Source organism: Hydra viridissima, unplaced genomic scaffold (assembly GCF_058129835.1).
Source record: "Hydra viridissima isolate aposymbiotic clone 2 unplaced genomic scaffold, HvirCarnegie_v1 scaffold_5, whole genome shotgun sequence".
Lineage (NCBI taxonomy): Eukaryota > Metazoa > Cnidaria > Hydrozoa > Anthoathecata > Hydridae > Hydra > Hydra viridissima.
Window position 1 is genome coordinate 254,832 of NW_028324304.1, and position 26,974 is coordinate 281,805.

The 26,974-nt window shown below is 39.3% G+C and overlaps 14 protein-coding genes and 4 pseudogenes across 14 annotated transcripts; 7 read left to right on the top strand and 11 right to left on the bottom strand.

The window, feature by feature from the left end:
• Positions 1–2,912: 2,912 nt before the first annotated feature.
• LOC149887434 (histone H2A, orphon) lies at positions 2,913–3,302 on the bottom strand. Its single transcript, XM_090086646.1, has one exon. The coding sequence runs from the start codon at positions 3,300–3,302 to the stop codon at positions 2,913–2,915; it is 390 nt and encodes a 129-aa protein (XP_089942772.1).
• A 294-nt stretch (positions 3,303–3,596) lies between these two features.
• Positions 3,597–4,001, top strand: LOC149887435 (late histone H2B.L4 pseudogene; annotated as a pseudogene).
• Positions 4,002–4,734: 733 nt separating this feature from the next.
• LOC149887436 (histone H4) lies at positions 4,735–5,046 on the bottom strand. The gene has a single exon (XM_090088319.1). The coding sequence runs from the start codon at positions 5,044–5,046 to the stop codon at positions 4,735–4,737; it is 312 nt and encodes a 103-aa protein (XP_089944445.1).
• A 540-nt stretch (positions 5,047–5,586) lies between these two features.
• LOC149887437 (histone H3) lies at positions 5,587–5,997 on the top strand. The gene has a single exon (XM_090087610.1). The coding sequence runs from the start codon at positions 5,587–5,589 to the stop codon at positions 5,995–5,997; it is 411 nt and encodes a 136-aa protein (XP_089943736.1).
• A 211-nt stretch (positions 5,998–6,208) lies between these two features.
• On the bottom strand, positions 6,209–6,810 carry LOC149887438 (histone H1.0-A-like). The gene has a single exon (XM_090087611.1). It carries the CDS (start codon positions 6,782–6,784, stop codon positions 6,209–6,211), a length of 576 nt encoding a protein of 191 aa, XP_089943737.1. The 5' UTR covers positions 6,785–6,810.
• Positions 6,811–10,237: 3,427 nt separating this feature from the next.
• LOC149887439 (histone H2A, orphon) lies at positions 10,238–10,627 on the bottom strand. The gene has a single exon (XM_090086640.1). The coding sequence runs from the start codon at positions 10,625–10,627 to the stop codon at positions 10,238–10,240; it is 390 nt and encodes a 129-aa protein (XP_089942766.1).
• A 294-nt stretch (positions 10,628–10,921) lies between these two features.
• LOC149887440 (late histone H2B.L4 pseudogene) lies at positions 10,922–11,326 on the top strand (annotated as a pseudogene).
• A 733-nt stretch (positions 11,327–12,059) lies between these two features.
• LOC149887441 (histone H4) lies at positions 12,060–12,371 on the bottom strand. Its single transcript, XM_090088318.1, has one exon. The coding sequence runs from the start codon at positions 12,369–12,371 to the stop codon at positions 12,060–12,062; it is 312 nt and encodes a 103-aa protein (XP_089944444.1).
• Positions 12,372–12,876: 505 nt separating this feature from the next.
• On the bottom strand, positions 12,877–14,883 carry LOC149887442 (histone H1.0-A-like). The gene has a single exon (XM_090087574.1). It carries the CDS (start codon positions 14,107–14,109, stop codon positions 13,534–13,536), a length of 576 nt encoding a protein of 191 aa, XP_089943700.1. The 5' UTR covers positions 14,110–14,883; the 3' UTR covers positions 12,877–13,533.
• LOC149887443 (histone H3) lies at positions 12,912–13,322 on the top strand. Its single transcript, XM_090087575.1, has one exon. The coding sequence runs from the start codon at positions 12,912–12,914 to the stop codon at positions 13,320–13,322; it is 411 nt and encodes a 136-aa protein (XP_089943701.1).
• A 2,524-nt stretch (positions 14,884–17,407) lies between the features above and the next one.
• On the bottom strand, positions 17,408–17,797 carry LOC149887444 (histone H2A, orphon). Its single transcript, XM_090086638.1, has one exon. It carries the CDS (start codon positions 17,795–17,797, stop codon positions 17,408–17,410), a length of 390 nt encoding a protein of 129 aa, XP_089942764.1.
• A 294-nt stretch (positions 17,798–18,091) lies between these two features.
• Positions 18,092–18,496, top strand: LOC149887445 (late histone H2B.L4 pseudogene; annotated as a pseudogene).
• A 733-nt stretch (positions 18,497–19,229) lies between these two features.
• LOC149887446 (histone H4) lies at positions 19,230–19,541 on the bottom strand. The gene has a single exon (XM_090088317.1). It carries the CDS (start codon positions 19,539–19,541, stop codon positions 19,230–19,232), a length of 312 nt encoding a protein of 103 aa, XP_089944443.1.
• A 539-nt stretch (positions 19,542–20,080) lies between these two features.
• Positions 20,081–20,491, top strand: LOC149887447 (histone H3). Its single transcript, XM_090087584.1, has one exon. It carries the CDS (start codon positions 20,081–20,083, stop codon positions 20,489–20,491), a length of 411 nt encoding a protein of 136 aa, XP_089943710.1.
• A 211-nt stretch (positions 20,492–20,702) lies between these two features.
• LOC149887448 (histone H1.0-A-like) lies at positions 20,703–21,316 on the bottom strand. The gene has a single exon (XM_090087585.1). It carries the CDS (start codon positions 21,276–21,278, stop codon positions 20,703–20,705), a length of 576 nt encoding a protein of 191 aa, XP_089943711.1. The 5' UTR covers positions 21,279–21,316.
• A 3,261-nt stretch (positions 21,317–24,577) lies between these two features.
• LOC149887449 (histone H2A, orphon) lies at positions 24,578–24,967 on the bottom strand. The gene has a single exon (XM_090086637.1). It carries the CDS (start codon positions 24,965–24,967, stop codon positions 24,578–24,580), a length of 390 nt encoding a protein of 129 aa, XP_089942763.1.
• Positions 24,968–25,261: 294 nt separating this feature from the next.
• On the top strand, positions 25,262–25,666 carry LOC149887450 (late histone H2B.L4 pseudogene; annotated as a pseudogene).
• Positions 25,667–26,399: 733 nt separating this feature from the next.
• Positions 26,400–26,711, bottom strand: LOC149887451 (histone H4). Its single transcript, XM_090088315.1, has one exon. It carries the CDS (start codon positions 26,709–26,711, stop codon positions 26,400–26,402), a length of 312 nt encoding a protein of 103 aa, XP_089944441.1.
• Positions 26,712–26,974: the final 263 nt, after the last annotated feature.

A 26,974-nucleotide genomic window follows, 5' to 3' on the forward strand; every position in this document is an offset into this window, starting at 1 on the left:
ATAACATCAGCGCTACTTACTCTGGACAAAGCAGCTTAATTTCATCAAGAAACTGAACCATATGGCTTCCCAAAAAAGCTTATGCCAATCTCTTCTAAGCATTTGGTACCATACAAACTCAATAGAGGCGAAGGGCACAAACACGCGCGATTGCTGGAATATTTAATGCGTTAGCAACGCGTACTAACGACGATTTTTAGTTCAGACCAATTCTTTTTCTAAACACAGAGACACAACAAAGAACATTCCATGAAAAAGGAACACTATGTTGTGCTTATTCGTGTTCGTTAACAAAAACGATCGAAGGCTAAAACTGCGATAACGCAGTCAACATATATAAAGTCGCGGACACTAGAAAAAAAGGAAAAACTTAGCAACCTGAAAGTTCTGGACATCGTAAAAAAAAAAAATAAATAAAAAATAAAATTCATTATGGAAGGTAACGGTAAAAAAACGTTTGAGGAGATAAGAGAATGAGTGACGAATGCACAATACGGGGTCCATTCGGTTCTTCGTCTTCATAGTCATCGTTCGAGCGAAGCTTGGTGTTTTCTTTACAATTGTGCAGTCTTGGGAAGGCATGCAACTTTTGTTCAAGTTCATAAAGGCAAAACTGAATTAGAATATGGCGATTTTAAAAGATGCTCTACATTTCCGTTTGCTTTTCAAAGTGCAAATTTCGCTTTTGATTTCATGCGCTCATAACTGGCATTTCAAAAATGACACTTTAACACTCGTGAAAAGTGAATTTGGCGGCTTTTGCATGATGCAAAGTTATTAAAATCGCGCGAGGCATCAGTTATAAGGTGTTCACAACCGAAGTTATTGCAGATCAATTCCATCTCTCGTTTTTTCATTTTCAGAAAAGTTCATTTTTCTCCGCTTTATAACATCATAACCATTAGGCTTAGCTGCTTTAGCCTTAGCGAGGTCCTTGACATTAGAAAAGCACCAGTTGGAATTTTATTTTTGCTAAAAATAAAGGCTAACAAATGCAACAGAAATATCTATCTTGCAAGGAACTCGTTCATAATTGAAAAACAAATACAAAGTAAGCTACTTAGTTAGTTAGTTAGTTAGTTAGTTAGTTAGTTAGTTAGTTAGTTAGTTAGTTAGTTAGTTAGTTAGTTAGTTAGTTAGTTAGTTAGTTAGTTAGTCAGTTAGTTAGTTAGTCAGTTAGTTAGTTAGTTAGTTAGTTAGTCTCTCAGTGAGTTAGTTGGTTAGTTAGTTAGTTAGTTAGTTATTTAGTTAGTTAGTTAGTTAGTTAGTTAGTTAGTTAGTTAGTTAGTTAGTTAGTTAGTTAGTTAGTTAGTTAGTTAGTTAGTTAGTTAGTTAGTTAGTTAGTTAGTTGGTTAGTTAGTTAGTTAGTTAGTCAATCAGTTAGTTAGTTAGTTAGTTAGTCAGTCAGTTAGTTAGTTAGTCAGTCAGTCAGTTAGTTGGTTAGTCAGTCAGTTAGTTAGTCATTCAGTTAGTTAGTTTGTATCTTAGTTAGTTTGTTAGGTACTAAGTTAGGCAGATACGTGAAAAATGACGATAGATGACGATAAATGAGGACAATAATTAAAATGTAGCTACTTTGTAAAATCTTATTACTTTAACTAAAGTTTTAGTACTTTGTTAAAATAGCATGAGAACTAACGCTACCCCACAAGCTTTTTAAAGTTCTTTTTTAAGGTTTCAGCAACCCATCCGACGTTGCGAGAAACACCTGATAGTTACTGTGAAAAAAGGTATTGGCCAACTTCTCGACTGTCGCGTTTTATTCTTTCCGGGGTTTTAGGGACGGGTCATTTAGAAAACAAAATGTAAAAGAACTAGAGCGTCGTAACTTTGTTATATGTTGAGTTTTGTGCCCGTCGCAAGTTTGACGTGTTTTAATTGAAGGAATGTTTAGTTCTAGCTTTACGTTTTTTTCCTTTAATGTAAAATAAAGGGTTGTCTGCGCATGCTGTGATTTTTGTTTCGACTTTGTCAAGTGTTATGACTTTGATCATTTGCTTTATTTCGAAGTGTCTCAAGAGTGTGTCAGCTTGGAGTATGTATGAGTTTTCGACAGCGGACGTCTTTGTCTTTACCCCTCTTGTTTGTTAGACATGACGTGCAATGACCCGTTCACTTCTTTTCGTTGACGTTTTTTTTCGCATTTCAAAAAACTACTGACCAAGAGAACGTGCGCAGAAGAAAAATGACAAGGTAAAACCAACAACAAAAAACCATGCAATTAAGGATTACACACAGACAAACACGCAAGTGTAAAAAACGGAAATTTTTTTTTTTTTTTTTTTTTTTCGTGCTGCCGCTTTTTTGTTTGTTTTTTTTTGTTTTGTTTTGTTTTTGTTGCTGCTGCTGATGCTAATGCCGTCACTGCTGCTTAACCTCGCTCTTTGTTTTTTTCTCCGCTAAATATACTTTTTTGCTGAAATCCTAAGGGAGCTAAATTCTTACGGAGGCGCTTAAATCTTCTTTGTTATTTTCCTACAGCCTATAGATGGTCGCCAATCTGGGCACGTGCGTGTTCACTTTTTATTCAAGTTACGTTGGATCCTTTCAAAACTTGGAATCTTGAACATGCACGTGACCTGTGAGGTAACCGAACTGTTTTTTCTCCCTCAGGTTATAACTTAAAACGTTTCAAAGATGGCGTGTAAACCCCACCATGTATTTTTTTGTAACGGGATGCGTGTGCTCTTTTTATCCCCTAACAGCTTTAAAAAGAGATTTTGAACCCCCCTCCCCTCCCTTCCTTACACACACACACACACACACACACACACACACACACACACACACACACACACACACACACTTCTTTATATTCTCCTTAGTGTGTTTAAGCTCATGCCGTCATGTTTTTAACAGATGTGTGGCTATGAAAATAGCCTTTATTTTTTATCTTGTGTTCAGAGTACCGTTTATTTGGCTGCTGGTTTTGGAACCTTTTCGTTCTTCTTGGGAAGCAAAACGGCTTGTATGTTTGGCAGCACACCGCCACTGGCTATAGTAACACCTGACAACAACTTGTTCAACTCTTCGTCATTGCGAACAGCTAACTGTAAGTGTCGAGGAATGATTCTAGCTTTCTTATTGTCACGAGCAGCGTTACCGGCCAACTCCAAAATTTCGGCGGAGAGATACTCCAAAACAGCAGCTAAATAGACAGGTGCGCCTGAACCGATGCGATTGGCGTAGTGTCCTTTGCGCAAAAATCGGTGAACACGACCGACTGGAAACTGAAGTCCGGCTCTGAACGATCGAGTCTTTGCCTTGGCTTTAGCTTTTCCTCCTTTTCCACGTCCTGACATTTTAATTTCTTACACTGAGAAACAACGAGAGACAACCTAGAGATATTTGTGCGCGCTTTGAAATCAACTTACAAAATTCCTTTTTCTTATCAAAAACATTTGGTCTCGAACTGCACTTTTTTTAACGAATAGAAAAACTCCGTCAAACAATGCGCAAATTAGTTAATCTTTGAAGAACCAATGAGCTTGCGAGAAACAGAAATGTTCTCGAATTGGAGACCACAACTGCGCTTTATATAGGAAGTGATTCGGTTGCTTGTAATTTCAAATTTCAATTCTCTAAAACTCGTCGACATGTCTGACGCTCCAAAGGCCGGAGGAAAACAAGCGCCCAAGGTGGCCAAAAAGGGGGAAAAACGCGCTGGTAAGAAAGGCGGCAAGATCGCTGGTACTGGAGACAAAAAGCGCAAGAGAAAGAGGCGAGAATCCTACGCCATTTACATTTACAACGTCTTGAAGCAAGTTCACCCTGATGTTGGTGTTTCTTCCAAAGCGATGAGCATCATGAATTCTTTCGTCAACGACATTTTTGAAAGAATCGCTTCAGAAGCTTCACGACTAGCCCTCCAAAACAAGAAATCAACCATCTCTTCGCGTGAAATTCAAACAGCTGTGCGCCTCTTACTTCCCGGTGAGTTGGCCAAACACGCAGTGAGCGAAGGCACCAAGGCTGTTACTAAGTACACCAGCAGTAAATAGATGGAGCGCTATCTAAACGGCTATTTTCATAGCCACACATCTTGTAAAAGCATTGTACGCATTAGAACGCCTTAAATTGTAGTAGAGAGAAAGTACTTAAAATGCAATAGCTAGGCAGCCATTGTTTGCTCGTTTTAAATTGCGACACCGCGTCTAAAGAGCGAGCGCTTTTCTAGACTTGCTTTTTTTGATGTTTAAACGTATAGCTTTTGCATCCACTTTGGATACAAAAAGTTATTACAGTAGGTAAACGCGTGAGAAAATCTTTCAACAACTACTTGAGCGCCACCTTTTTGCTTTTGATCAAAACCTTAGCCCTTATGACCCACCCATCGTTATTATTTGCTGCTACTACCACACTTTTGCTCCTTTTTTCTTTTTTCTTTTTTTTTTCAAATGTATTGCGCGCATCTTTAGGAAATCAGACTTAAAGCAGCGCTTTAGATAAAAATCACCTTTCTAGCCCGATGATGGTGAGCAAAACACTTTATGTGTCAAGCGTCTACTCTAAACACTCAGTTAAACTATGCCTCGCTAAAAAACATTACTTAGAAATCAATTCAATTGCTTTTCATTTCGATTGAAACAAACTGAAACTGGTAAACTAAACCGTTTTTACACACCCCCTCTGCTTATCGCGGTGCAGCGTTCAAGTTCTAGATTGCCTATTAACGTTTAAAACAGATGTGTGGCTATAAAAATAGCCGTTTTTGATTGCTGAGGTGTTCCCCTTTTAACCACCAAAGCCGTACAATGTGCGACCTTGTCTTTTTAATGCGTAGACAACGTCCATAGCGGTGACTGTCTTTCTCTTGGCATGCTCTGTGTATGTTACAGCGTCGCGAATAACGTTTTCCAAAAAGACTTTTAGAACGCCTCGAGTCTCCTCGTAGATAAGTCCAGAGATACGCTTAACACCACCGCGACGAGCTAGACGACGTATGGCGGGCTTTGTGATTCCTTGGATGTTATCACGTAAAATCTTGCGATGACGCTTTGCGCCTCCTTTTCCAAGTCCTTTTCCTCCTTTACCGCGACCAGACATGATTAAAATTGTTTGAAGTTCAATTACTGTCTTTTTGCGTTTCTTTTTGTTTTTATTATGCGCTGGAAGCGCGACTTTTACCCTACATAGATGGAAACATCTTCGTCAAACAACCAATCGCAACGGTCCTTCGTCAAAAAGCCATCTGAACCAAAAAAACAAAAAAAAAAAAAAACGAAAACAAACTGCCTTGTTTTTAACGCGCGTTTTCGCATTTAACGCTTTTATCCGTTCGCAAACAGAGCAGAAAAGTTTCTTTTCGGAATTCCACTACGTCGACCTGTCTTTGAAGTGTTTAAAAAAGCAGAAATTGTAGAGGCGAGACAAACGCGCTCTCTTTTCCCGTAGCCAAAAAACACGCCTACGTGGCCTTAATGCCTTATTTTGCATTTGTACTTGAACCAATCAAAGAGCACTTTCTTAGCACCAATCAGAATGCAGCTTTAAGTCGCGGCAAAGTCTAAAAATGTCAACAAAACGCGTTAAATTGAAAAACTTCAAAAGTTCAACTTAAACTGATAAGTGTAAGCGTAACTTACAATGGCCCGCACAAAACAAACAGCTAGAAAATCTACCGGCGGTAAAGCACCGAGAAAGCAGCTGGCAACAAAAGCAGCAAGAAAGAGTGCCCCGGCTACCGGCGGAGTAAAGAAACCCCACAGATACCGACCCGGTACCGTAGCTTTGAGAGAGATCCGAAGATACCAAAAATCGACAGAGCTCCTAATCAGAAAACTACCCTTCCAGCGATTGGTTCGCGAAATAGCTCAAGATTTCAAGACTGACTTGCGTTTCCAAAGCACCGCCGTCATGGCCTTACAAGAAGCTTCAGAAGCCTACTTAGTGGGTCTCTTCGAAGATACCAACTTGTGCGCCATCCATGCAAAGCGTGTCACTATTATGCCAAAAGACATTCAGTTGGCGAGAAGAATCAGAGGAGAGCGAGCTTAAAAAATGGTGCTTCTAAACAAAACGGCTATTTTCATAGCCACAAATCTGTTAAAAACGTTGTCGGCTTAGTGCCTTAAAACAAAACAAAACAAAAAAAAAAAACAACAAACAAACAAACACAAAGTAAACAAGTTCTACGCCTGGAACTTTGTTTTTAGAAAGATGTGTGGCTATGAAAATAGCCGTTTGACAAAAAGCGGGGTAGGTTAGGTTATTTCTTTTCCACTTTTGCGATGGTTTTCTTGGCTGCAGCTTTCTTCTTAGGTGTCGCTTTCACTTTCTTTACTGCGGGCTTTTTAGCAACCGGTTTCTGGGCGCTCTTTTTTGCGGGAGTCACTTTTTTCTTAGGAGTAGCTTTTTTCACTTTCTCTTTTTGTGCGACTTTTTTCACTGACGCAGCTTTCTTTTTTGGCGTGCTCTTCTTTTCAGCAGGCTTCTTTACTTCTTTGGCTTCTTTTTTGTGCTTCTTGGCGACTGCAGCAGGCTTCTTTAACGGTTTGGGCTTAGCTGCAATTCTAAAAGAACCCGACGCGCCAGTTCCTTTCACTTGTACGAGCTCGCCAGCAACCACCATGCGCTTTAAATTAATCTTGACTTGCGAATCGACGTTTTCACCCACCTTGTTGTTGGCCTTGACGTGCTTGGCGATAGCTTGTCTTGACGACCCTTTGCGTTCTTTAAGCGAATTAATAGCATCGACAATCATCGCCTTGTAGGGAGCATGATCAGCAGGCTTTTTAGGCGCAGACTTCTTTGTGGCCTTTTTCGGAGATGCAGCTTCAGTCATTTTTTTTTTGTCGTGTTTCAGAGAAACGTTGCGTTCGTTTTTATAAAACTTCTAGATGTTTAGATGTTTTTATTTTTCAAGCGGAGTTTTATGCGGACTGTCGAGGAGACTTTTTTTTTTTTTTTTTTGCTCCACCGTCAGACTGCAAAGTGTGTTTTCGTGTTGACAGGCAAACCTCCACAGCTCGCGTCTCTCGCTCTCTTAAAGCTTCATTAGTTTTGAAATCTTCTAAAGAATAGTGACGCTTTGTAAATTGCGGCGTTTCGGTGCCACAGCATGTTAGAAGCGAAAGGTATCGCATCAAAACATCGAAAAAATAGTCTTTAAAAGCAATCGAGTGCGCGCATGGCCAAATAACATCAGCGCTACTTACTCTGGACAAAGCAGCTTAATTTCATCAAGAAACTGAACCATATGGCTTCCCAAAAAAGCTTATGCCAATCTCTTCTAAGCATTTGGTACCATACAAACTCAATAGAGGCGAAGGGCACAAACACGCGCGATTGCTGGAATATTTAATGCGTTAGCAACGCGTACTAACGACGATTTTTAGTTCAGACCAATTCTTTTTCTAAACACAGAGACACAACAAAGAACATTCCATGAAAAAGGAACACTATGTTGTGCTTATTCGTGTTCGTTAACAAAAACGATCGAAGGCTAAAACTGCGATAACGCAGTCAACATATATAAAGTCGCGGACACTAGAAAAAAAGGAAAAACTTAGCAACCTGAAAGTTCTGGACATCGTAAAAAAAAAAAATAAATAAAAAATAAAATTCATTATGGAAGGTAACGGTAAAAAAACGTTTGAGGAGATAAGAGAATGAGTGACGAATGCACAATACGGGGTCCATTCGGTTCTTCGTCTTCATAGTCATCGTTCGAGCGAAGCTTGGTGTTTTCTTTACAATTGTGCAGTCTTGGGAAGGCATGCAACTTTTGTTCAAGTTCATAAAGGCAAAACTGAATTAGAATATGGCGATTTTAAAAGATGCTCTACATTTCCGTTAGCTTTTCAAAGTGCAAATTTCGCTTTTGATTTCATGCGCTCATAACTGGCATTTCAAAAATGACACTTTAACACTCGTGAAAAGTGAATTTGGCGGCTTTTGCATGATGCAAAGTTATTAAAATCGCGCGAGGCATCAGTTATAAGGTGTTCACAACCGAAGTTATTGCAGATCAATTCCATCTCTCGTTTTTTCATTTTCAGAAAAGTTCATTTTTCTCCGCTTTATAACATCATAACCATTAGGCTTAGCTGCTTTAGCCTTAGCGAGGTCCTTGACATTAGAAAAGCACCAGTTGGAATTTTATTTTTGCTAAAAATAAAGGCTAACAAATGCAACAGAAATATCTATCTTGCAAGGAACTCGTTCATAATTGAAAAACAAATACAAAGTAAGCTACTTAGTTAGTTAGTTAGTTAGTTAGTTAGTTAGTTAGTTAGTTAGTTAGTTAGTTAGTTAGTTAGTTAGTTAGTTAGTTAGTTAGTTAGTTAGTTAGTTAGTTAGTTAGTTAGTTAGTTAGTTAGTCAGTTAGTTAGTTAGTCAGTTAGTTAGTTAGTTAGTTAGTTAGTCTCTCAGTGAGTTAGTTGGTTAGTTAGTTAGTTAGTTAGTTATTTAGTTAGTTAGTTAGTTAGTTAGTTAGTTAGTTAGTTAGTTAGTTAGTTAGTTAGTTAGTTAGTTAGTTAGTTAGTTAGTTAGTTAGTTAGTTAGTTAGTTAGTCTCTCAGTGAGTTAGTTGGTTAGTTAGTTAGTTAGTTAGTTATTTAGTTAGTTAGTTAGTTAGTTAGTTAGTTAGTTAGTTAGTTAGTTAGTTAGTTAGTTAGTTAGTTAGTTAGTTAGTTAGTTAGTTAGTTAGTTAGTTAGTTAGTTAGTTGGTTAGTTAGTTAGTTAGTTAGTCAATCAGTTAGTTAGTTAGTTAGTTAGTCAGTCAGTTAGTTAGTTAGTCAGTCAGTCAGTTAGTTGGTTAGTCAGTCAGTTAGTTAGTCATTCAGTTAGTTAGTTTGTATCTTAGTTAGTTTGTTAGGTACTAAGTTAGGCAGATACGTGAAAAATGACGATAGATGACGATAAATGAGGACAATAATTAAAATGTAGCTACTTTGTAAAATCTTATTACTTTAACTAAAGTTTTAGTACTTTGTTAAAATAGCATGAGAACTAACGCTACCCCACAAGCTTTTTAAAGTTCTTTTTTAAGGTTTCAGCAACCCATCCGACGTTGCGAGAAACACCTGATAGTTACTGTGAAAAAAGGTATTGGCCAACTTCTCGACTGTCGCGTTTTATTCTTTCCGGGGTTTTAGGGACGGGTCATTTAGAAAACAAAATGTAAAAGAACTAGAGCGTCGTAACTTTGTTATATGTTGAGTTTTGTGCCCGTCGCAAGTTTGACGTGTTTTAATTGAAGGAATGTTTAGTTCTAGCTTTACGTTTTTTTCCTTTAATGTAAAATAAAGGGTTGTCTGCGCATGCTGTGATTTTTGTTTCGACTTTGTCAAGTGTTATGACTTTGATCATTTGCTTTATTTCGAAGTGTCTCAAGAGTGTGTCAGCTTGGAGTATGTATGAGTTTTCGACAGCGGACGTCTTTGTCTTTACCCCTCTTGTTTGTTAGACATGACGTGCAATGACCCGTTCACTTCTTTTCGTTGACGTTTTTTTTCGCATTTCAAAAAACTACTGACCAAGAGAACGTGCGCAGAAGAAAAATGACAAGGTAAAACCAACAACAAAAAACCATGCAATTAAGGATTACACACAGACAAACACGCAAGTGTAAAAAACGGAAATTTTTTTTTTTTTTTTTTTTTTTCGTGCTGCCGCTTTTTTGTTTGTTTTTTTTTGTTTTGTTTTGTTTTTGTTGCTGCTGCTGATGCTAATGCCGTCACTGCTGCTTAACCTCGCTCTTTGTTTTTTTCTCCGCTAAATATACTTTTTTGCTGAAATCCTAAGGGAGCTAAATTCTTACGGAGGCGCTTAAATCTTCTTTGTTATTTTCCTACAGCCTATAGATGGTCGCCAATCTGGGCACGTGCGTGTTCACTTTTTATTCAAGTTACGTTGGATCCTTTCAAAACTTGGAATCTTGAACATGCACGTGACCTGTGAGGTAACCGAACTGTTTTTTCTCCCTCAGGTTATAACTTAAAACGTTTCAAAGATGGCGTGTAAACCCCACCATGTATTTTTTTGTAACGGGATGCGTGTGCTCTTTTTATCCCCTAACAGCTTTAAAAAGAGATTTTGAACCCCCCTCCCCTCCCTTCCTTACACACACACACACACACACACACACACACACACACACACACACACACACACACACACACACACACACTTCTTTATATTCTCCTTAGTGTGTTTAAGCTCATGCCGTCATGTTTTTAACAGATGTGTGGCTATGAAAATAGCCTTTATTTTTTATCTTGTGTTCAGAGTACCGTTTATTTGGCTGCTGGTTTTGGAACCTTTTCGTTCTTCTTGGGAAGCAAAACGGCTTGTATGTTTGGCAGCACACCGCCACTGGCTATAGTAACACCTGACAACAACTTGTTCAACTCTTCGTCATTGCGAACAGCTAACTGTAAGTGTCGAGGAATGATTCTAGCTTTCTTATTGTCACGAGCAGCGTTACCGGCCAACTCCAAAATTTCGGCGGAGAGATACTCCAAAACAGCAGCTAAATAGACAGGTGCGCCTGAACCGATGCGATTGGCGTAGTGTCCTTTGCGCAAAAATCGGTGAACACGACCGACTGGAAACTGAAGTCCGGCTCTGAACGATCGAGTCTTTGCCTTGGCTTTAGCTTTTCCTCCTTTTCCACGTCCTGACATTTTAATTTCTTACACTGAGAAACAACGAGAGACAACCTAGAGATATTTGTGCGCGCTTTGAAATCAACTTACAAAATTCCTTTTTCTTATCAAAAACATTTGGTCTCGAACTGCACTTTTTTTAACGAATAGAAAAACTCCGTCAAACAATGCGCAAATTAGTTAATCTTTGAAGAACCAATGAGCTTGCGAGAAACAGAAATGTTCTCGAATTGGAGACCACAACTGCGCTTTATATAGGAAGTGATTCGGTTGCTTGTAATTTCAAATTTCAATTCTCTAAAACTCGTCGACATGTCTGACGCTCCAAAGGCCGGAGGAAAACAAGCGCCCAAGGTGGCCAAAAAGGGGGAAAAACGCGCTGGTAAGAAAGGCGGCAAGATCGCTGGTACTGGAGACAAAAAGCGCAAGAGAAAGAGGCGAGAATCCTACGCCATTTACATTTACAACGTCTTGAAGCAAGTTCACCCTGATGTTGGTGTTTCTTCCAAAGCGATGAGCATCATGAATTCTTTCGTCAACGACATTTTTGAAAGAATCGCTTCAGAAGCTTCACGACTAGCCCTCCAAAACAAGAAATCAACCATCTCTTCGCGTGAAATTCAAACAGCTGTGCGCCTCTTACTTCCCGGTGAGTTGGCCAAACACGCAGTGAGCGAAGGCACCAAGGCTGTTACTAAGTACACCAGCAGTAAATAGATGGAGCGCTATCTAAACGGCTATTTTCATAGCCACACATCTTGTAAAAGCATTGTACGCATTAGAACGCCTTAAATTGTAGTAGAGAGAAAGTACTTAAAATGCAATAGCTAGGCAGCCATTGTTTGCTCGTTTTAAATTGCGACACCGCGTCTAAAGAGCGAGCGCTTTTCTAGACTTGCTTTTTTTGATGTTTAAACGTATAGCTTTTGCATCCACTTTGGATACAAAAAGTTATTACAGTAGGTAAACGCGTGAGAAAATCTTTCAACAACTACTTGAGCGCCACCTTTTTGCTTTTGATCAAAACCTTAGCCCTTATGACCCACCCATCGTTATTATTTGCTGCTACTACCACACTTTTGCTCCTTTTTTCTTTTTTCTTTTTTTTTTCAAATGTATTGCGCGCATCTTTAGGAAATCAGACTTAAAGCAGCGCTTTAGATAAAAATCACCTTTCTAGCCCGATGATGGTGAGCAAAACACTTTATGTGTCAAGCGTCTACTCTAAACACTCAGTTAAACTATGCCTCGCTAAAAAACATTACTTAGAAATCAATTCAATTGCTTTTCATTTCGATTGAAACAAACTGAAACTGGTAAACTAAACCGTTTTTACACACCCCCTCTGCTTATCGCGGTGCAGCGTTCAAGTTCTAGATTGCCTATTAACGTTTAAAACAGATGTGTGGCTATAAAAATAGCCGTTTTTGATTGCTGAGGTGTTCCCCTTTTAACCACCAAAGCCGTACAATGTGCGACCTTGTCTTTTTAATGCGTAGACAACGTCCATAGCGGTGACTGTCTTTCTCTTGGCATGCTCTGTGTATGTTACAGCGTCGCGAATAACGTTTTCCAAAAAGACTTTTAGAACGCCTCGAGTCTCCTCGTAGATAAGTCCAGAGATACGCTTAACACCACCGCGACGAGCTAGACGACGTATGGCGGGCTTTGTGATTCCTTGGATGTTATCACGTAAAATCTTGCGATGACGCTTTGCGCCTCCTTTTCCAAGTCCTTTTCCTCCTTTACCGCGACCAGACATGATTAAAATTGTTTGAAGTTCAATTACTGTCTTTTTGCGTTTCTTTTTGTTTTTATTATGCGCTGGAAGCGCGACTTTTACCCTACATAGATGGAAACATCTTCGTCAAACAACCAATCGCAACGGTCCTTCGTCAAAAAGCCATCTGAACCAAAAAAACAAAAAAAAAAAAAAACCAAAACAAACTGCCTTGTTTTTAACGCGCGTTTTCGCATTTAACGCTTTTATCCGTTCGCAAACAGAGCAGAAAAGTTTCTTTTCGGAATTCCACTACGTCGACCTGTCTTTGAAGTGTTTAAAAAAGCAGAAATTGTAGAGGCGAGACAAACGCGCTCTCTTTTCCCGTAGCCAAAAAACACGCCTACGTGGCCTTAATGCCTTATTTTGCATTTGTACTTGAACCAATCAAAGAGCACTTTCTTAGCACCAATCAGAATGCAGCTTTAAGTCGCGGCAAAGTCTAAAAATGTCAACAAAACGCGTTAAATTGAAAAACTTCAAAAGTTCAACTTAAACTGATAAGTGTAAGCGTAACTTACAATGGCCCGCACAAAACAAACAGCTAGAAAATCTACCGGCGGTAAAGCACCGAGAAAGCAGCTGGCAACAAAAGCAGCAAGAAAGAGTGCCCCGGCTACCGGCGGAGTAAAGAAACCCCACAGATACCGACCCGGTACCGTAGCTTTGAGAGAGATCCGAAGATACCAAAAATCGACAGAGCTCCTAATCAGAAAACTACCCTTCCAGCGATTGGTTCGCGAAATAGCTCAAGATTTCAAGACTGACTTGCGTTTCCAAAGCACCGCCGTCATGGCCTTACAAGAAGCTTCAGAAGCCTACTTAGTGGGTCTCTTCGAAGATACCAACTTGTGCGCCATCCATGCAAAGCGTGTCACTATTATGCCAAAAGACATTCAGTTGGCGAGAAGAATCAGAGGAGAGCGAGCTTAAAAAATGGTGCTTCTAAACAAAACGGCTATTTTCATAGCCACAAATCTGTTAAAAACGTTGTCGGCTTAGTGCCTTAAAACAAAACAAAACAAAAAAAAAAAACAACAAACAAACAAACACAAAGTAAACAAGTTCTACGCCTGGAACTTTGTTTTTAGAAAGATGTGTGGCTATGAAAATAGCCGTTTGACAAAAAGCGGGGTAGGTTAGGTTATTTCTTTTCCACTTTTGCGATGGTTTTCTTGGCTGCAGCTTTCTTCTTAGGTGTCGCTTTCACTTTCTTTACTGCGGGCTTTTTAGCAACCGGTTTCTGGGCGCTCTTTTTTGCGGGAGTCACTTTTTTCTTAGGAGTAGCTTTTTTCACTTTCTCTTTTTGTGCGACTTTTTTCACTGACGCAGCTTTCTTTTTTGGCGTGCTCTTCTTTTCAGCAGGCTTCTTTACTTCTTTGGCTTCTTTTTTGTGCTTCTTGGCGACTGCAGCAGGCTTCTTTAACGGTTTGGGCTTAGCTGCAATTCTAAAAGAACCCGACGCGCCAGTTCCTTTCACTTGTACGAGCTCGCCAGCAACCACCATGCGCTTTAAATTAATCTTGACTTGCGAATCGACGTTTTCACCCACCTTGTTGTTGGCCTTGACGTGCTTGGCGATAGCTTGTCTTGACGACCCTTTGCGTTCTTTAAGCGAATTAATAGCATCGACAATCATCGCCTTGTAGGGAGCATGATCAGCAGGCTTTTTAGGCGCAGACTTCTTTGTGGCCTTTTTCGGAGATGCAGCTTCAGTCATTTTTTTTTTGTCGTGTTTCAGAGAAACGTTGCGTTCGTTTTTATAAAACTTCTAGATGTTTAGATGTTTTTATTTTTCAAGCGGAGTTTTATGCGGACTGTCGAGGAGACTTTTTTTTTTTTTTTTTTTGCTCCACCGTCAGACTGCAAAGTGTGTTTTCGTGTTGACAGGCAAACCTCCACAGCTCGCGTCTCTCGCTCTCTTAAAGCTTCATTAGTTTTGAAATCTTCTAAAGAATAGTGACGCTTTGTAAATTGCGGCGTTTCGGTGCCACAGCATGTTAGAAGCGAAAGGTATCGCATCAAAACATCGAAAAAATAGTCTTTAAAAGCAATCGAGTGCGCGCATGGCCAAATAACATCAGCGCTACTTACTCTGGACAAAGCAGCTTAATTTCATCAAGAAACTGAACCATATGGCTTCCCAAAAAAGCTTATGCCAATCTCTTCTAAGCATTTGGTACCATACAAACTCAATAGAGGCGAAGGGCACAAACACGCGCGATTGCTGGAATATTTAATGCGTTAGCAACGCGTACTAACGACGATTTTTAGTTCAGACCAATTCTTTTTCTAAACACAGAGACACAACAAAGAACATTCCATGAAAAAGGAACACTATGTTGTGCTTATTCGTGTTCGTTAACAAAAACGATCGAAGGCTAAAACTGCGATAACGCAGTCAACATATATAAAGTCGCGGACACTAGAAAAAAAGGAAAAACTTAGCAACCTGAAAGTTCTGGACATCGTAAAAAAAAAAAATAAATAAAAAATAAAATTCATTATGGAAGGTAACGGTAAAAAAACGTTTGAGGAGATAAGAGAATGAGTGACGAATGCACAATACGGGGTCCATTCGGTTCTTCGTCTTCATAGTCATCGTTCGAGCGAAGCTTGGTGTTTTCTTTACAATTGTGCAGTCTTGGGAAGGCATGCAACTTTTGTTCAAGTTCATAAAGGCAAAACTGAATTAGAATATGGCGATTTTAAAAGATGCTCTACATTTCCGTTTGCTTTTCAAAGTGCAAATTTCGCTTTTGATTTCATGCGCTCATAACTGGCATTTCAAAAATGACACTTTAACACTCGTGAAAAGTGAATTTGGCGGCTTTTGCATGATGCAAAGTTATTAAAATCGCGCGAGGCATCAGTTATAAGGTGTTCACAACCGAAGTTATTGCAGATCAATTCCATCTCTCGTTTTTTCATTTTCAGAAAAGTTCATTTTTCTCCGCTTTATAACATCATAACCATTAGGCTTAGCTGCTTTAGCCTTAGCGAGGTCCTTGACATTAGAAAAGCACCAGTTGGAATTTTATTTTTGCTAAAAATAAAGGCTAACAAATGCAACAGAAATATCTATCTTGCAAGGAACTCGTTCATAATTGAAAAACAAATACAAAGTAAGCTACTTAGTTAGTTAGTTAGTTAGTTAGTTAGTTAGTTAGTTAGTTAGTTAGTTAGTTAGTTAGTTAGTTAGTTAGTTAGTTAGTTAGTTAGTTAGTTAGTTAGTTAGTTAGTTAGTTAGTTAGTTAGTCAGTTAGTTAGTTAGTCAGTTAGTTAGTTAGTTAGTTAGTTAGTCTCTCAGTGAGTTAGTTGGTTAGTTAGTTAGTTAGTTAGTTATTTAGTTAGTTAGTTAGTTAGTTAGTTAGTTAGTTAGTTAGTTAGTTAGTTAGTTAGTTAGTTAGTTAGTTAGTTAGTTAGTTAGTTAGTTAGTTAGTTAGTTAGTTAGTTAGTTAGTTAGTTGGTTAGTTAGTTAGTTAGTTAGTCAATCAGTTAGTTAGTTAGTTAGTTAGTCAGTCAGTTAGTTAGTTAGTCAGTCAGTCAGTTAGTTGGTTAGTCAGTCAGTTAGTTAGTCATTCAGTTAGTTAGTTTGTATCTTAGTTAGTTTGTTAGGTACTAAGTTAGGCAGATACGTGAAAAATGACGATAGATGACGATAAATGAGGACAATAATTAAAATGTAGCTACTTTGTAAAATCTTATTACTTTAACTAAAGTTTTAGTACTTTGTTAAAATAGCATGAGAACTAACGCTACCCCACAAGCTTTTTAAAGTTCTTTTTTAAGGTTTCAGCAACCCATCCGACGTTGCGAGAAACACCTGATAGTTACTGTGAAAAAAGGTATTGGCCAACTTCTCGACTGTCGCGTTTTATTCTTTCCGGGGTTTTAGGGACGGGTCATTTAGAAAACAAAATGTAAAAGAACTAGAGCGTCGTAACTTTGTTATATGTTGAGTTTTGTGCCCGTCGCAAGTTTGACGTGTTTTAATTGAAGGAATGTTTAGTTCTAGCTTTACGTTTTTTTCCTTTAATGTAAAATAAAGGGTTGTCTGCGCATGCTGTGATTTTTGTTTCGACTTTGTCAAGTGTTATGACTTTGATCATTTGCTTTATTTCGAAGTGTCTCAAGAGTGTGTCAGCTTGGAGTATGTATGAGTTTTCGACAGCGGACGTCTTTGTCTTTACCCCTCTTGTTTGTTAGACATGACGTGCAATGACCCGTTCACTTCTTTTCGTTGACGTTTTTTTTCGCATTTCAAAAAACTACTGACCAAGAGAACGTGCGCAGAAGAAAAATGACAAGGTAAAACCAACAACAAAAAACCATGCAATTAAGGATTACACACAGACAAACACGCAAGTGTAAAAAACGGAAATTTTTTTTTTTTTTTTTTTTTTTCGTGCTGCCGCTTTTTTGTTTGTTTTTTTTTGTTTTGTTTTGTTTTTGTTGCTGCTGCTGATGCTAATGCCGTCACTGCTGCTTAACCTCGCTCTTTGTTTTTTTCTCCGCTAAATATACTTTTTTGCTGAAATCCTAAGGGAGCTAAATTCTTACGGAGGCGCTTAAATCTTCTTTGTTATTTTCCTACAGCCTATAGATGGTCGCCAATCTGGGCACGTGCGTGTTCACTTTTTATTCAAGTTACGTTGGATCCTTTCAAAACTTGGAATCTTGAACATGCACGTGACCTGTGAGGTAACCGAACTGTTTTTTCTCCCTCAGGTTATAACTTAAAACGTTTCAAAGATGGCGTGTAAACCCCACCATGTATTTTTTTGTAACGGGATGCGTGTGCTCTTTTTATCCCCTAACAGCTTTAAAAAGAGATTTTGAACCCCCCTCCCCTCCCTTCCTTACACACACACACACACACACACACACACACACACACACACACACACACTTCTTTATATTCTCCTTAGTGTGTTTAAGCTCATGCCGTCATGTTTTTAACAGATGTGTGGCTATGAAAATAGCCTTTATTTTTTATCTTGTGTTCAGAGTACCGTTTATTTGGCTGCTGGTTTTGGAACCTTTTCGTTCTTCTTGGGAAGCAAAACGGCTTGTATGTTTGGCAGCACACCGCCACTGGCTATAGTAACACCTGACAACAACTTGTTCAACTCTTCGTCATTGCGAACAGCTAACTGTAAGTGTCGAGGAATGATTCTAGCTTTCTTATTGTCACGAGCAGCGTTACCGGCCAACTCCAAAATTTCGGCGGAGAGATACTCCAAAACAGCAGCTAAATAGACAGGTGCGCCTGAACCGATGCGATTGGCGTAGTGTCCTTTGCGCAAAAATCGGTGAACACGACCGACTGGAAACTGAAGTCCGGCTCTGAACGATCGAGTCTTTGCCTTGGCTTTAGCTTTTCCTCCTTTTCCACGTCCTGACATTTTAATTTCTTACACTGAGAAACAACGAGAGACAACCTAGAGATATTTGTGCGCGCTTTGAAATCAACTTACAAAATTCCTTTTTCTTATCAAAAACATTTGGTCTCGAACTGCACTTTTTTTAACGAATAGAAAAACTCCGTCAAACAATGCGCAAATTAGTTAATCTTTGAAGAACCAATGAGCTTGCGAGAAACAGAAATGTTCTCGAATTGGAGACCACAACTGCGCTTTATATAGGAAGTGATTCGGTTGCTTGTAATTTCAAATTTCAATTCTCTAAAACTCGTCGACATGTCTGACGCTCCAAAGGCCGGAGGAAAACAAGCGCCCAAGGTGGCCAAAAAGGGGGAAAAACGCGCTGGTAAGAAAGGCGGCAAGATCGCTGGTACTGGAGACAAAAAGCGCAAGAGAAAGAGGCGAGAATCCTACGCCATTTACATTTACAACGTCTTGAAGCAAGTTCACCCTGATGTTGGTGTTTCTTCCAAAGCGATGAGCATCATGAATTCTTTCGTCAACGACATTTTTGAAAGAATCGCTTCAGAAGCTTCACGACTAGCCCTCCAAAACAAGAAATCAACCATCTCTTCGCGTGAAATTCAAACAGCTGTGCGCCTCTTACTTCCCGGTGAGTTGGCCAAACACGCAGTGAGCGAAGGCACCAAGGCTGTTACTAAGTACACCAGCAGTAAATAGATGGAGCGCTATCTAAACGGCTATTTTCATAGCCACACATCTTGTAAAAGCATTGTACGCATTAGAACGCCTTAAATTGTAGTAGAGAGAAAGTACTTAAAATGCAATAGCTAGGCAGCCATTGTTTGCTCGTTTTAAATTGCGACACCGCGTCTAAAGAGCGAGCGCTTTTCTAGACTTGCTTTTTTTGATGTTTAAACGTATAGCTTTTGCATCCACTTTGGATACAAAAAGTTATTACAGTAGGTAAACGCGTGAGAAAATCTTTCAACAACTACTTGAGCGCCACCTTTTTGCTTTTGATCAAAACCTTAGCCCTTATGACCCACCCATCGTTATTATTTGCTGCTACTACCACACTTTTGCTCCTTTTTTCTTTTTTCTTTTTTTTTTCAAATGTATTGCGCGCATCTTTAGGAAATCAGACTTAAAGCAGCGCTTTAGATAAAAATCACCTTTCTAGCCCGATGATGGTGAGCAAAACACTTTATGTGTCAAGCGTCTACTCTAAACACTCAGTTAAACTATGCCTCGCTAAAAAACATTACTTAGAAATCAATTCAATTGCTTTTCATTTCGATTGAAACAAACTGAAACTGGTAAACTAAACCGTTTTTACACACCCCCTCTGCTTATCGCGGTGCAGCGTTCAAGTTCTAGATTGCCTATTAACGTTTAAAACAGATGTGTGGCTATAAAAATAGCCGTTTTTGATTGCTGAGGTGTTCCCCTTTTAACCACCAAAGCCGTACAATGTGCGACCTTGTCTTTTTAATGCGTAGACAACGTCCATAGCGGTGACTGTCTTTCTCTTGGCATGCTCTGTGTATGTTACAGCGTCGCGAATAACGTTTTCCAAAAAGACTTTTAGAACGCCTCGAGTCTCCTCGTAGATAAGTCCAGAGATACGCTTAACACCACCGCGACGAGCTAGACGACGTATGGCGGGCTTTGTGATTCCTTGGATGTTATCACGTAAAATCTTGCGATGACGCTTTGCGCCTCCTTTTCCAAGTCCTTTTCCTCCTTTACCGCGACCAGACATGATTAAAATTGTTTGAAGTTCAATTACTGTCTTTTTGCGTTTCTTTTTGTTTTTATTATGCGCTGGAAGCGCGACTTTTACCCTACATAGATGGAAACATCTTCGTCAAACAACCAATCGCAACGGTCCTTCGTCAAAAAGCCATCTGAACCAAAAAAACAAAAAAAAAAAAAACCAAAACAAACTGCCTTGTTTTTAACGCGCGTTTTCGCATTTAACGCTTTTATCCGTTCGCAAACAGAGCAGAAAAGTTTCTTTTCGGAATTCCACTACGTCGACCTGTCTTTGAAGTGTTTAAAAAAGCAGAAATTGTAGAGGCGAGACAAACGCGCTCTCTTTTCCCGTAGCCAAAAAACACGCCTACGTGGCCTTAATGCCTTATTTTGCATTTGTACTTGAACCAATCAAAGAGCACTTTCTTAGCACCAATCAGAATGCAGCTTTAAGTCGCGGCAAAGTCTAAAAATGTCAACAAAACGCGTTAAATTGAAAAACTTCAAAAGTTCAACTTAAACTGATAAGTGTAAGCGTAACTTACAATGGCCCGCACAAAACAAACAGCTAGAAAATCTACCGGCGGTAAAGCACCGAGAAAGCAGCTGGCAACAAAAGCAGCAAGAAAGAGTGCCCCGGCTACCGGCGGAGTAAAGAAACCCCACAGATACCGACCCGGTACCGTAGCTTTGAGAGAGATCCGAAGATACCAAAAATCGACAGAGCTCCTAATCAGAAAACTACCCTTCCAGCGATTGGTTCGCGAAATAGCTCAAGATTTCAAGACTGACTTGCGTTTCCAAAGCACCGCCGTCATGGCCTTACAAGAAGCTTCAGAAGCCTACTTAGTGGGTCTCTTCGAAGATACCAACTTGTGCGCCATCCATGCAAAGCGTGTCACTATTATGCCAAAAGACATTCAGTTGGCGAGAAGAATCAGAGGAGAGCGAGCTTAAAAAATGGTGCTTCTAAACAAAACGGCTATTTTCATAGCCACAAATCTGTTAAAAACGTTGTCGGCTTAGTGCCTTAAAACAAAACAAAACAAAAAAAAAAAACAACAAACAAACAAACACAAAGTAAACAAGTTCTACGCCTGGAACTTTGTTTTTAGAAAGATGTGTGGCTATGAAAATAGCCGTTTGACAAAAAGCGGGGTAGGTTAGGTTATTTCTTTTCCACTTTTGCGATGGTTTTCTTGGCTGCAGCTTTCTTCTTAGGTGTCGCTTTCACTTTCTTTACTGCGGGCTTTTTAGCAACCGGTTTCTGGGCGCTCTTTTTTGCGGGAGTCACTTTTTTCTTAGGAGTAGCTTTTTTCACTTTCTCTTTTTGTGCGACTTTTTTCACTGACGCAGCTTTCTTTTTTGGCGTGCTCTTCTTTTCAGCAGGCTTCTTTACTTCTTTGGCTTCTTTTTTGTGCTTCTTGGCGACTGCAGCAGGCTTCTTTAACGGTTTGGGCTTAGCTGCAATTCTAAAAGAACCCGACGCGCCAGTTCCTTTCACTTGTACGAGCTCGCCAGCAACCACCATGCGCTTTAAATTAATCTTGACTTGCGAATCGACGTTTTCACCCACCTTGTTGTTGGCCTTGACGTGCTTGGCGATAGCTTGTCTTGACGACCCTTTGCGTTCTTTAAGCGAATTAATAGCATCGACAATCATCGCCTTGTAGGGAGCATGATCAGCAGGCTTTTTAGGCGCAGACTTCTTTGTGGCCTTTTTCGGAGATGCAGCTTCAGTCATTTTTTTTTTGTCGTGTTTCAGAGAAACGTTGCGTTCGTTTTTATAAAACTTCTAGATGTTTAGATGTTTTTATTTTTCAAGCGGAGTTTTATGCGGACTGTCGAGGAGACTTTTTTTTTTTTTTTTTTGCTCCACCGTCAGACTGCAAAGTGTGTTTTCGTGTTGACAGGCAAACCTCCACAGCTCGCGTCTCTCGCTCTCTTAAAGCTTCATTAGTTTTGAAATCTTCTAAAGAATAGTGACGCTTTGTAAATTGCGGCGTTTCGGTGCCACAGCATGTTAGAAGCGAAAGGTATCGCATCAAAACATCGAAAAAATAGTCTTTAAAAGCAATCGAGTGCGCGCATGGCCAAATAACATCAGCGCTACTTACTCTGGACAAAGCAGCTTAATTTCATCAAGAAACTGAACCATATGGCTTCCCAAAAAAGCTTATGCCAATCTCTTCTAAGCATTTGGTACCATACAAACTCAATAGAGGCGAAGGGCACAAACACGCGCGATTGCTGGAATATTTAATGCGTTAGCAACGCGTACTAACGACGATTTTTAGTTCAGACCAATTCTTTTTCTAAACACAGAGACACAACAAAGAACATTCCATGAAAAAGGAACACTATGTTGTGCTTATTCGTGTTCGTTAACAAAAACGATCGAAGGCTAAAACTGCGATAACGCAGTCAACATATATAAAGTCGCGGACACTAGAAAAAAAGGAAAAACTTAGCAACCTGAAAGTTCTGGACATCGTAAAAAAAAAAAATAAATAAAAAATAAAATTCATTATGGAAGGTAACGGTAAAAAAACGTTTGAGGAGATAAGAGAATGAGTGACGAATGCACAATACGGGGTCCATTCGGTTCTTCGTCTTCATAGTCATCGTTCGAGCGAAGCTTGGTGTTTTCTTTACAATTGTGCAGTCTTGGGAAGGCATGCAACTTTTGTTCAAGTTCATAAAGGCAAAACTGAATTAGAATATGGCGATTTTAAAAGATGCTCTACATTTCCGTTTGCTTTTCAAAGTGCAAATTTCGCTTTTGATTTCATGCGCTCATAACTGGCATTTCAAAAATGACACTTTAACACTCGTGAAAAGTGAATTTGGCGGCTTTTGCATGATGCAAAGTTATTAAAATCGCGCGAGGCATCAGTTATAAGGTGTTCACAACCGAAGTTATTGCAGATCAATTCCATCTCTCGTTTTTTCATTTTCAGAAAAGTTCATTTTTCTCCGCTTTATAACATCATAACCATTAGGCTTAGCTGCTTTAGCCTTAGCGAGGTCCTTGACATTAGAAAAGCACCAGTTGGAATTTTATTTTTGCTAAAAATAAAGGCTAACAAATGCAACAGAAATATCTATCTTGCAAGGAACTCGTTCATAATTGAAAAACAAATACAAAGTAAGCTACTTAGTTAGTTAGTTAGTTAGTTAGTTAGTTAGTTAGTTAGTTAGTTAGTTAGTTAGTTAGTTAGTTAGTTAGTTAGTTAGTTAGTTAGTTAGTTAGTTAGTTAGTTAGTTAGTTAGTTAGTTAGTTAGTCAGTTAGTTAGTTAGTCAGTTAGTTAGTTAGTTAGTTAGTTAGTCTCTCAGTGAGTTAGTTGATTAGTTAGTTAGTTAGTTAGTTATTTAGTTAGTTAGTTAGTTAGTTAGTTAGTTAGTTAGTTAGTTAGTTAGTTAGTTAGTTAGTTAGTTAGTTAGTTAGTTAGTTAGTTAGTTAGTTAGTTAGTTAGTTGGTTAGTTAGTTAGTTAGTTAGTCAATCAGTTAGTTAGTTAGTTAGTTAGTCAGTCAGTTAGTTAGTTAGTCAGTCAGTCAGTTAGTTGGTTAGTCAGTCAGTTAGTTAGTCATTCAGTTAGTTAGTTTGTATCTTAGTTAGTTTGTTAGGTACTAAGTTAGGCAGATACGTGAAAAATGACGATAGATGACGATAAATGAGGACAATAATTAAAATGTAGCTACTTTGTAAAATCTTATTACTTTAACTAAAGTTTTAGTACTTTGTTAAAATAGCATGAGAACTAACGCTACCCCACAAGCTTTTTAAAGTTCTTTTTTAAGGTTTCAGCAACCCATCCGACGTTGCGAGAAACACCTGATAGTTACTGTGAAAAAAGGTATTGGCCAACTTCTCGACTGTCGCGTTTTATTCTTTCCGGGGTTTTAGGGACGGGTCATTTAGAAAACAAAATGTAAAAGAACTAGAGCGTCGTAACTTTGTTATATGTTGAGTTTTGTGCCCGTCGCAAGTTTGACGTGTTTTAATTGAAGGAATGTTTAGTTCTAGCTTTACGTTTTTTTCCTTTAATGTAAAATAAAGGGTTGTCTGCGCATGCTGTGATTTTTGTTTCGACTTTGTCAAGTGTTATGACTTTGATCATTTGCTTTATTTCGAAGTGTCTCAAGAGTGTGTCAGCTTGGAGTATGTATGAGTTTTCGACAGCGGACGTCTTTGTCTTTACCCCTCTTGTTTGTTAGACATGACGTGCAATGACCCGTTCACTTCTTTTCGTTGACGTTTTTTTTCGCATTTCAAAAAACTACTGACCAAGAGAACGTGCGCAGAAGAAAAATGACAAGGTAAAACCAACAACAAAAAACCATGCAATTAAGGATTACACACAGACAAACACGCAAGTGTAAAAAACGGAAATTTTTTTTTTTTTTTTTTTTTTTCGTGCTGCCGCTTTTTTGTTTGTTTTTTTTTGTTTTGTTTTGTTTTTGTTGCTGCTGCTGATGCTAATGCCGTCACTGCTGCTTAACCTCGCTCTTTGTTTTTTTCTCCGCTAAATATACTTTTTTGCTGAAATCCTAAGGGAGCTAAATTCTTACGGAGGCGCTTAAATCTTCTTTGTTATTTTCCTACAGCCTATAGATGGTCGCCAATCTGGGCACGTGCGTGTTCACTTTTTATTCAAGTTACGTTGGATCCTTTCAAAACTTGGAATCTTGAACATGCACGTGACCTGTGAGGTAACCGAACTGTTTTTTCTCCCTCAGGTTATAACTTAAAACGTTTCAAAGATGGCGTGTAAACCCCACCATGTATTTTTTTGTAACGGGATGCGTGTGCTCTTTTTATCCCCTAACAGCTTTAAAAAGAGATTTTGAACCCCCCTCCCCTCCCTTCCTTACACACACACACACACACACACACACACACACACACACACACACACACACACACACACACACTTCTTTATATTCTCCTTAGTGTGTTTAAGCTCATGCCGTCATGTTTTTAACAGATGTGTGGCTATGAAAATAGCCTTTATTTTTTATCTTGTGTTCAGAGTACCGTTTATTTGGCTGCTGGTTTTGGAACCTTTTCGTTCTTCTTGGGAAGCAAAACGGCTTGTATGTTTGGCAGCACACCGCCACTGGCTATAGTAACACCTGACAACAACTTGTTCAACTCTTCGTCATTGCGAACAGCTAACTGTAAGTGTCGAGGAATGATTCTAGCTTTCTTATTGTCACGAGCAGCGTTACCGGCCAACTCCAAAATTTCGGCGGAGAGATACTCCAAAACAGCAGCTAAATAGACAGGTGCGCCTGAACCGATGCGATTGGCGTAGTGTCCTTTGCGCAAAAATCGGTGAACACGACCGACTGGAAACTGAAGTCCGGCTCTGAACGATCGAGTCTTTGCCTTGGCTTTAGCTTTTCCTCCTTTTCCACGTCCTGACATTTTAATTTCTTACACTGAGAAACAACGAGAGACAACCTAGAGATATTTGTGCGCGCTTTGAAATCAACTTACAAAATTCCTTTTTCTTATCAAAAACATTTGGTCTCGAACTGCACTTTTTTTAACGAATAGAAAAACTCCGTCAAACAATGCGCAAATTAGTTAATCTTTGAAGAACCAATGAGCTTGCGAGAAACAGAAATGTTCTCGAATTGGAGACCACAACTGCGCTTTATATAGGAAGTGATTCGGTTGCTTGTAATTTCAAATTTCAATTCTCTAAAACTCGTCGACATGTCTGACGCTCCAAAGGCCGGAGGAAAACAAGCGCCCAAGGTGGCCAAAAAGGGGGAAAAACGCGCTGGTAAGAAAGGCGGCAAGATCGCTGGTACTGGAGACAAAAAGCGCAAGAGAAAGAGGCGAGAATCCTACGCCATTTACATTTACAACGTCTTGAAGCAAGTTCACCCTGATGTTGGTGTTTCTTCCAAAGCGATGAGCATCATGAATTCTTTCGTCAACGACATTTTTGAAAGAATCGCTTCAGAAGCTTCACGACTAGCCCTCCAAAACAAGAAATCAACCATCTCTTCGCGTGAAATTCAAACAGCTGTGCGCCTCTTACTTCCCGGTGAGTTGGCCAAACACGCAGTGAGCGAAGGCACCAAGGCTGTTACTAAGTACACCAGCAGTAAATAGATGGAGCGCTATCTAAACGGCTATTTTCATAGCCACACATCTTGTAAAAGCATTGTACGCATTAGAACGCCTTAAATTGTAGTAGAGAGAAAGTACTTAAAATGCAATAGCTAGGCAGCCATTGTTTGCTCGTTTTAAATTGCGACACCGCGTCTAAAGAGCGAGCGCTTTTCTAGACTTGCTTTTTTTGATGTTTAAACGTATAGCTTTTGCATCCACTTTGGATACAAAAAGTTATTACAGTAGGTAAACGCGTGAGAAAATCTTTCAACAACTACTTGAGCGCCACCTTTTTGCTTTTGATCAAAACCTTAGCCCTTATGACCCACCCATCGTTATTATTTGCTGCTACTACCACACTTTTGCTCCTTTTTTCTTTTTTCTTTTTTTTTTCAAATGTATTGCGCGCATCTTTAGGAAATCAGACTTAAAGCAGCGCTTTAGATAAAAATCACCTTTCTAGCCCGATGATGGTGAGCAAAACACTTTATGTGTCAAGCGTCTACTCTAAACACTCAGTTAAACTATGCCTCGCTAAAAAACATTACTTAGAAATCAATTCAATTGCTTTTCATTTCGATTGAAACAAACTGAAACTGGTAAACTAAACCGTTTTTACACACCCCCTCTGCTTATCGCGGTGCAGCGTTCAAGTTCTAGATTGCCTATTAACGTTTAAAACAGATGTGTGGCTATAAAAATAGCCGTTTTTGATTGCTGAGGTGTTCCCCTTTTAACCACCAAAGCCGTACAATGTGCGACCTTGTCTTTTTAATGCGTAGACAACGTCCATAGCGGTGACTGTCTTTCTCTTGGCATGCTCTGTGTATGTTACAGCGTCGCGAATAACGTTTTCCAAAAAGACTTTTAGAACGCCTCGAGTCTCCTCGTAGATAAGTCCAGAGATACGCTTAACACCACCGCGACGAGCTAGACGACGTATGGCGGGCTTTGTGATTCCTTGGATGTTATCACGTAAAATCTTGCGATGACGCTTTGCGCCTCCTTTTCCAAGTCCTTTTCCTCCTTTACCGCGACCAGACATGATTAAAATTGTTTGAAGTTCAATTACTGTCTTTTTGCGTTTCTTTTTGTTTTTATTATGCGCTGGAAGCGCGACTTTTACCCTACATAGATGGAAACATCTTCGTCAAACAACCAATCGCAACGGTCCTTCGTCAAAAAGCCATCTGAACCAAAAAAACAAAAAAAAAAAAAACCAAAACAAACTGCCTTGTTTTTAACGCGCGTTTTCGCATTTAACGCTTTTATCCGTTCGCAAACAGAGAAAGTTTCTTTTCGGAATTC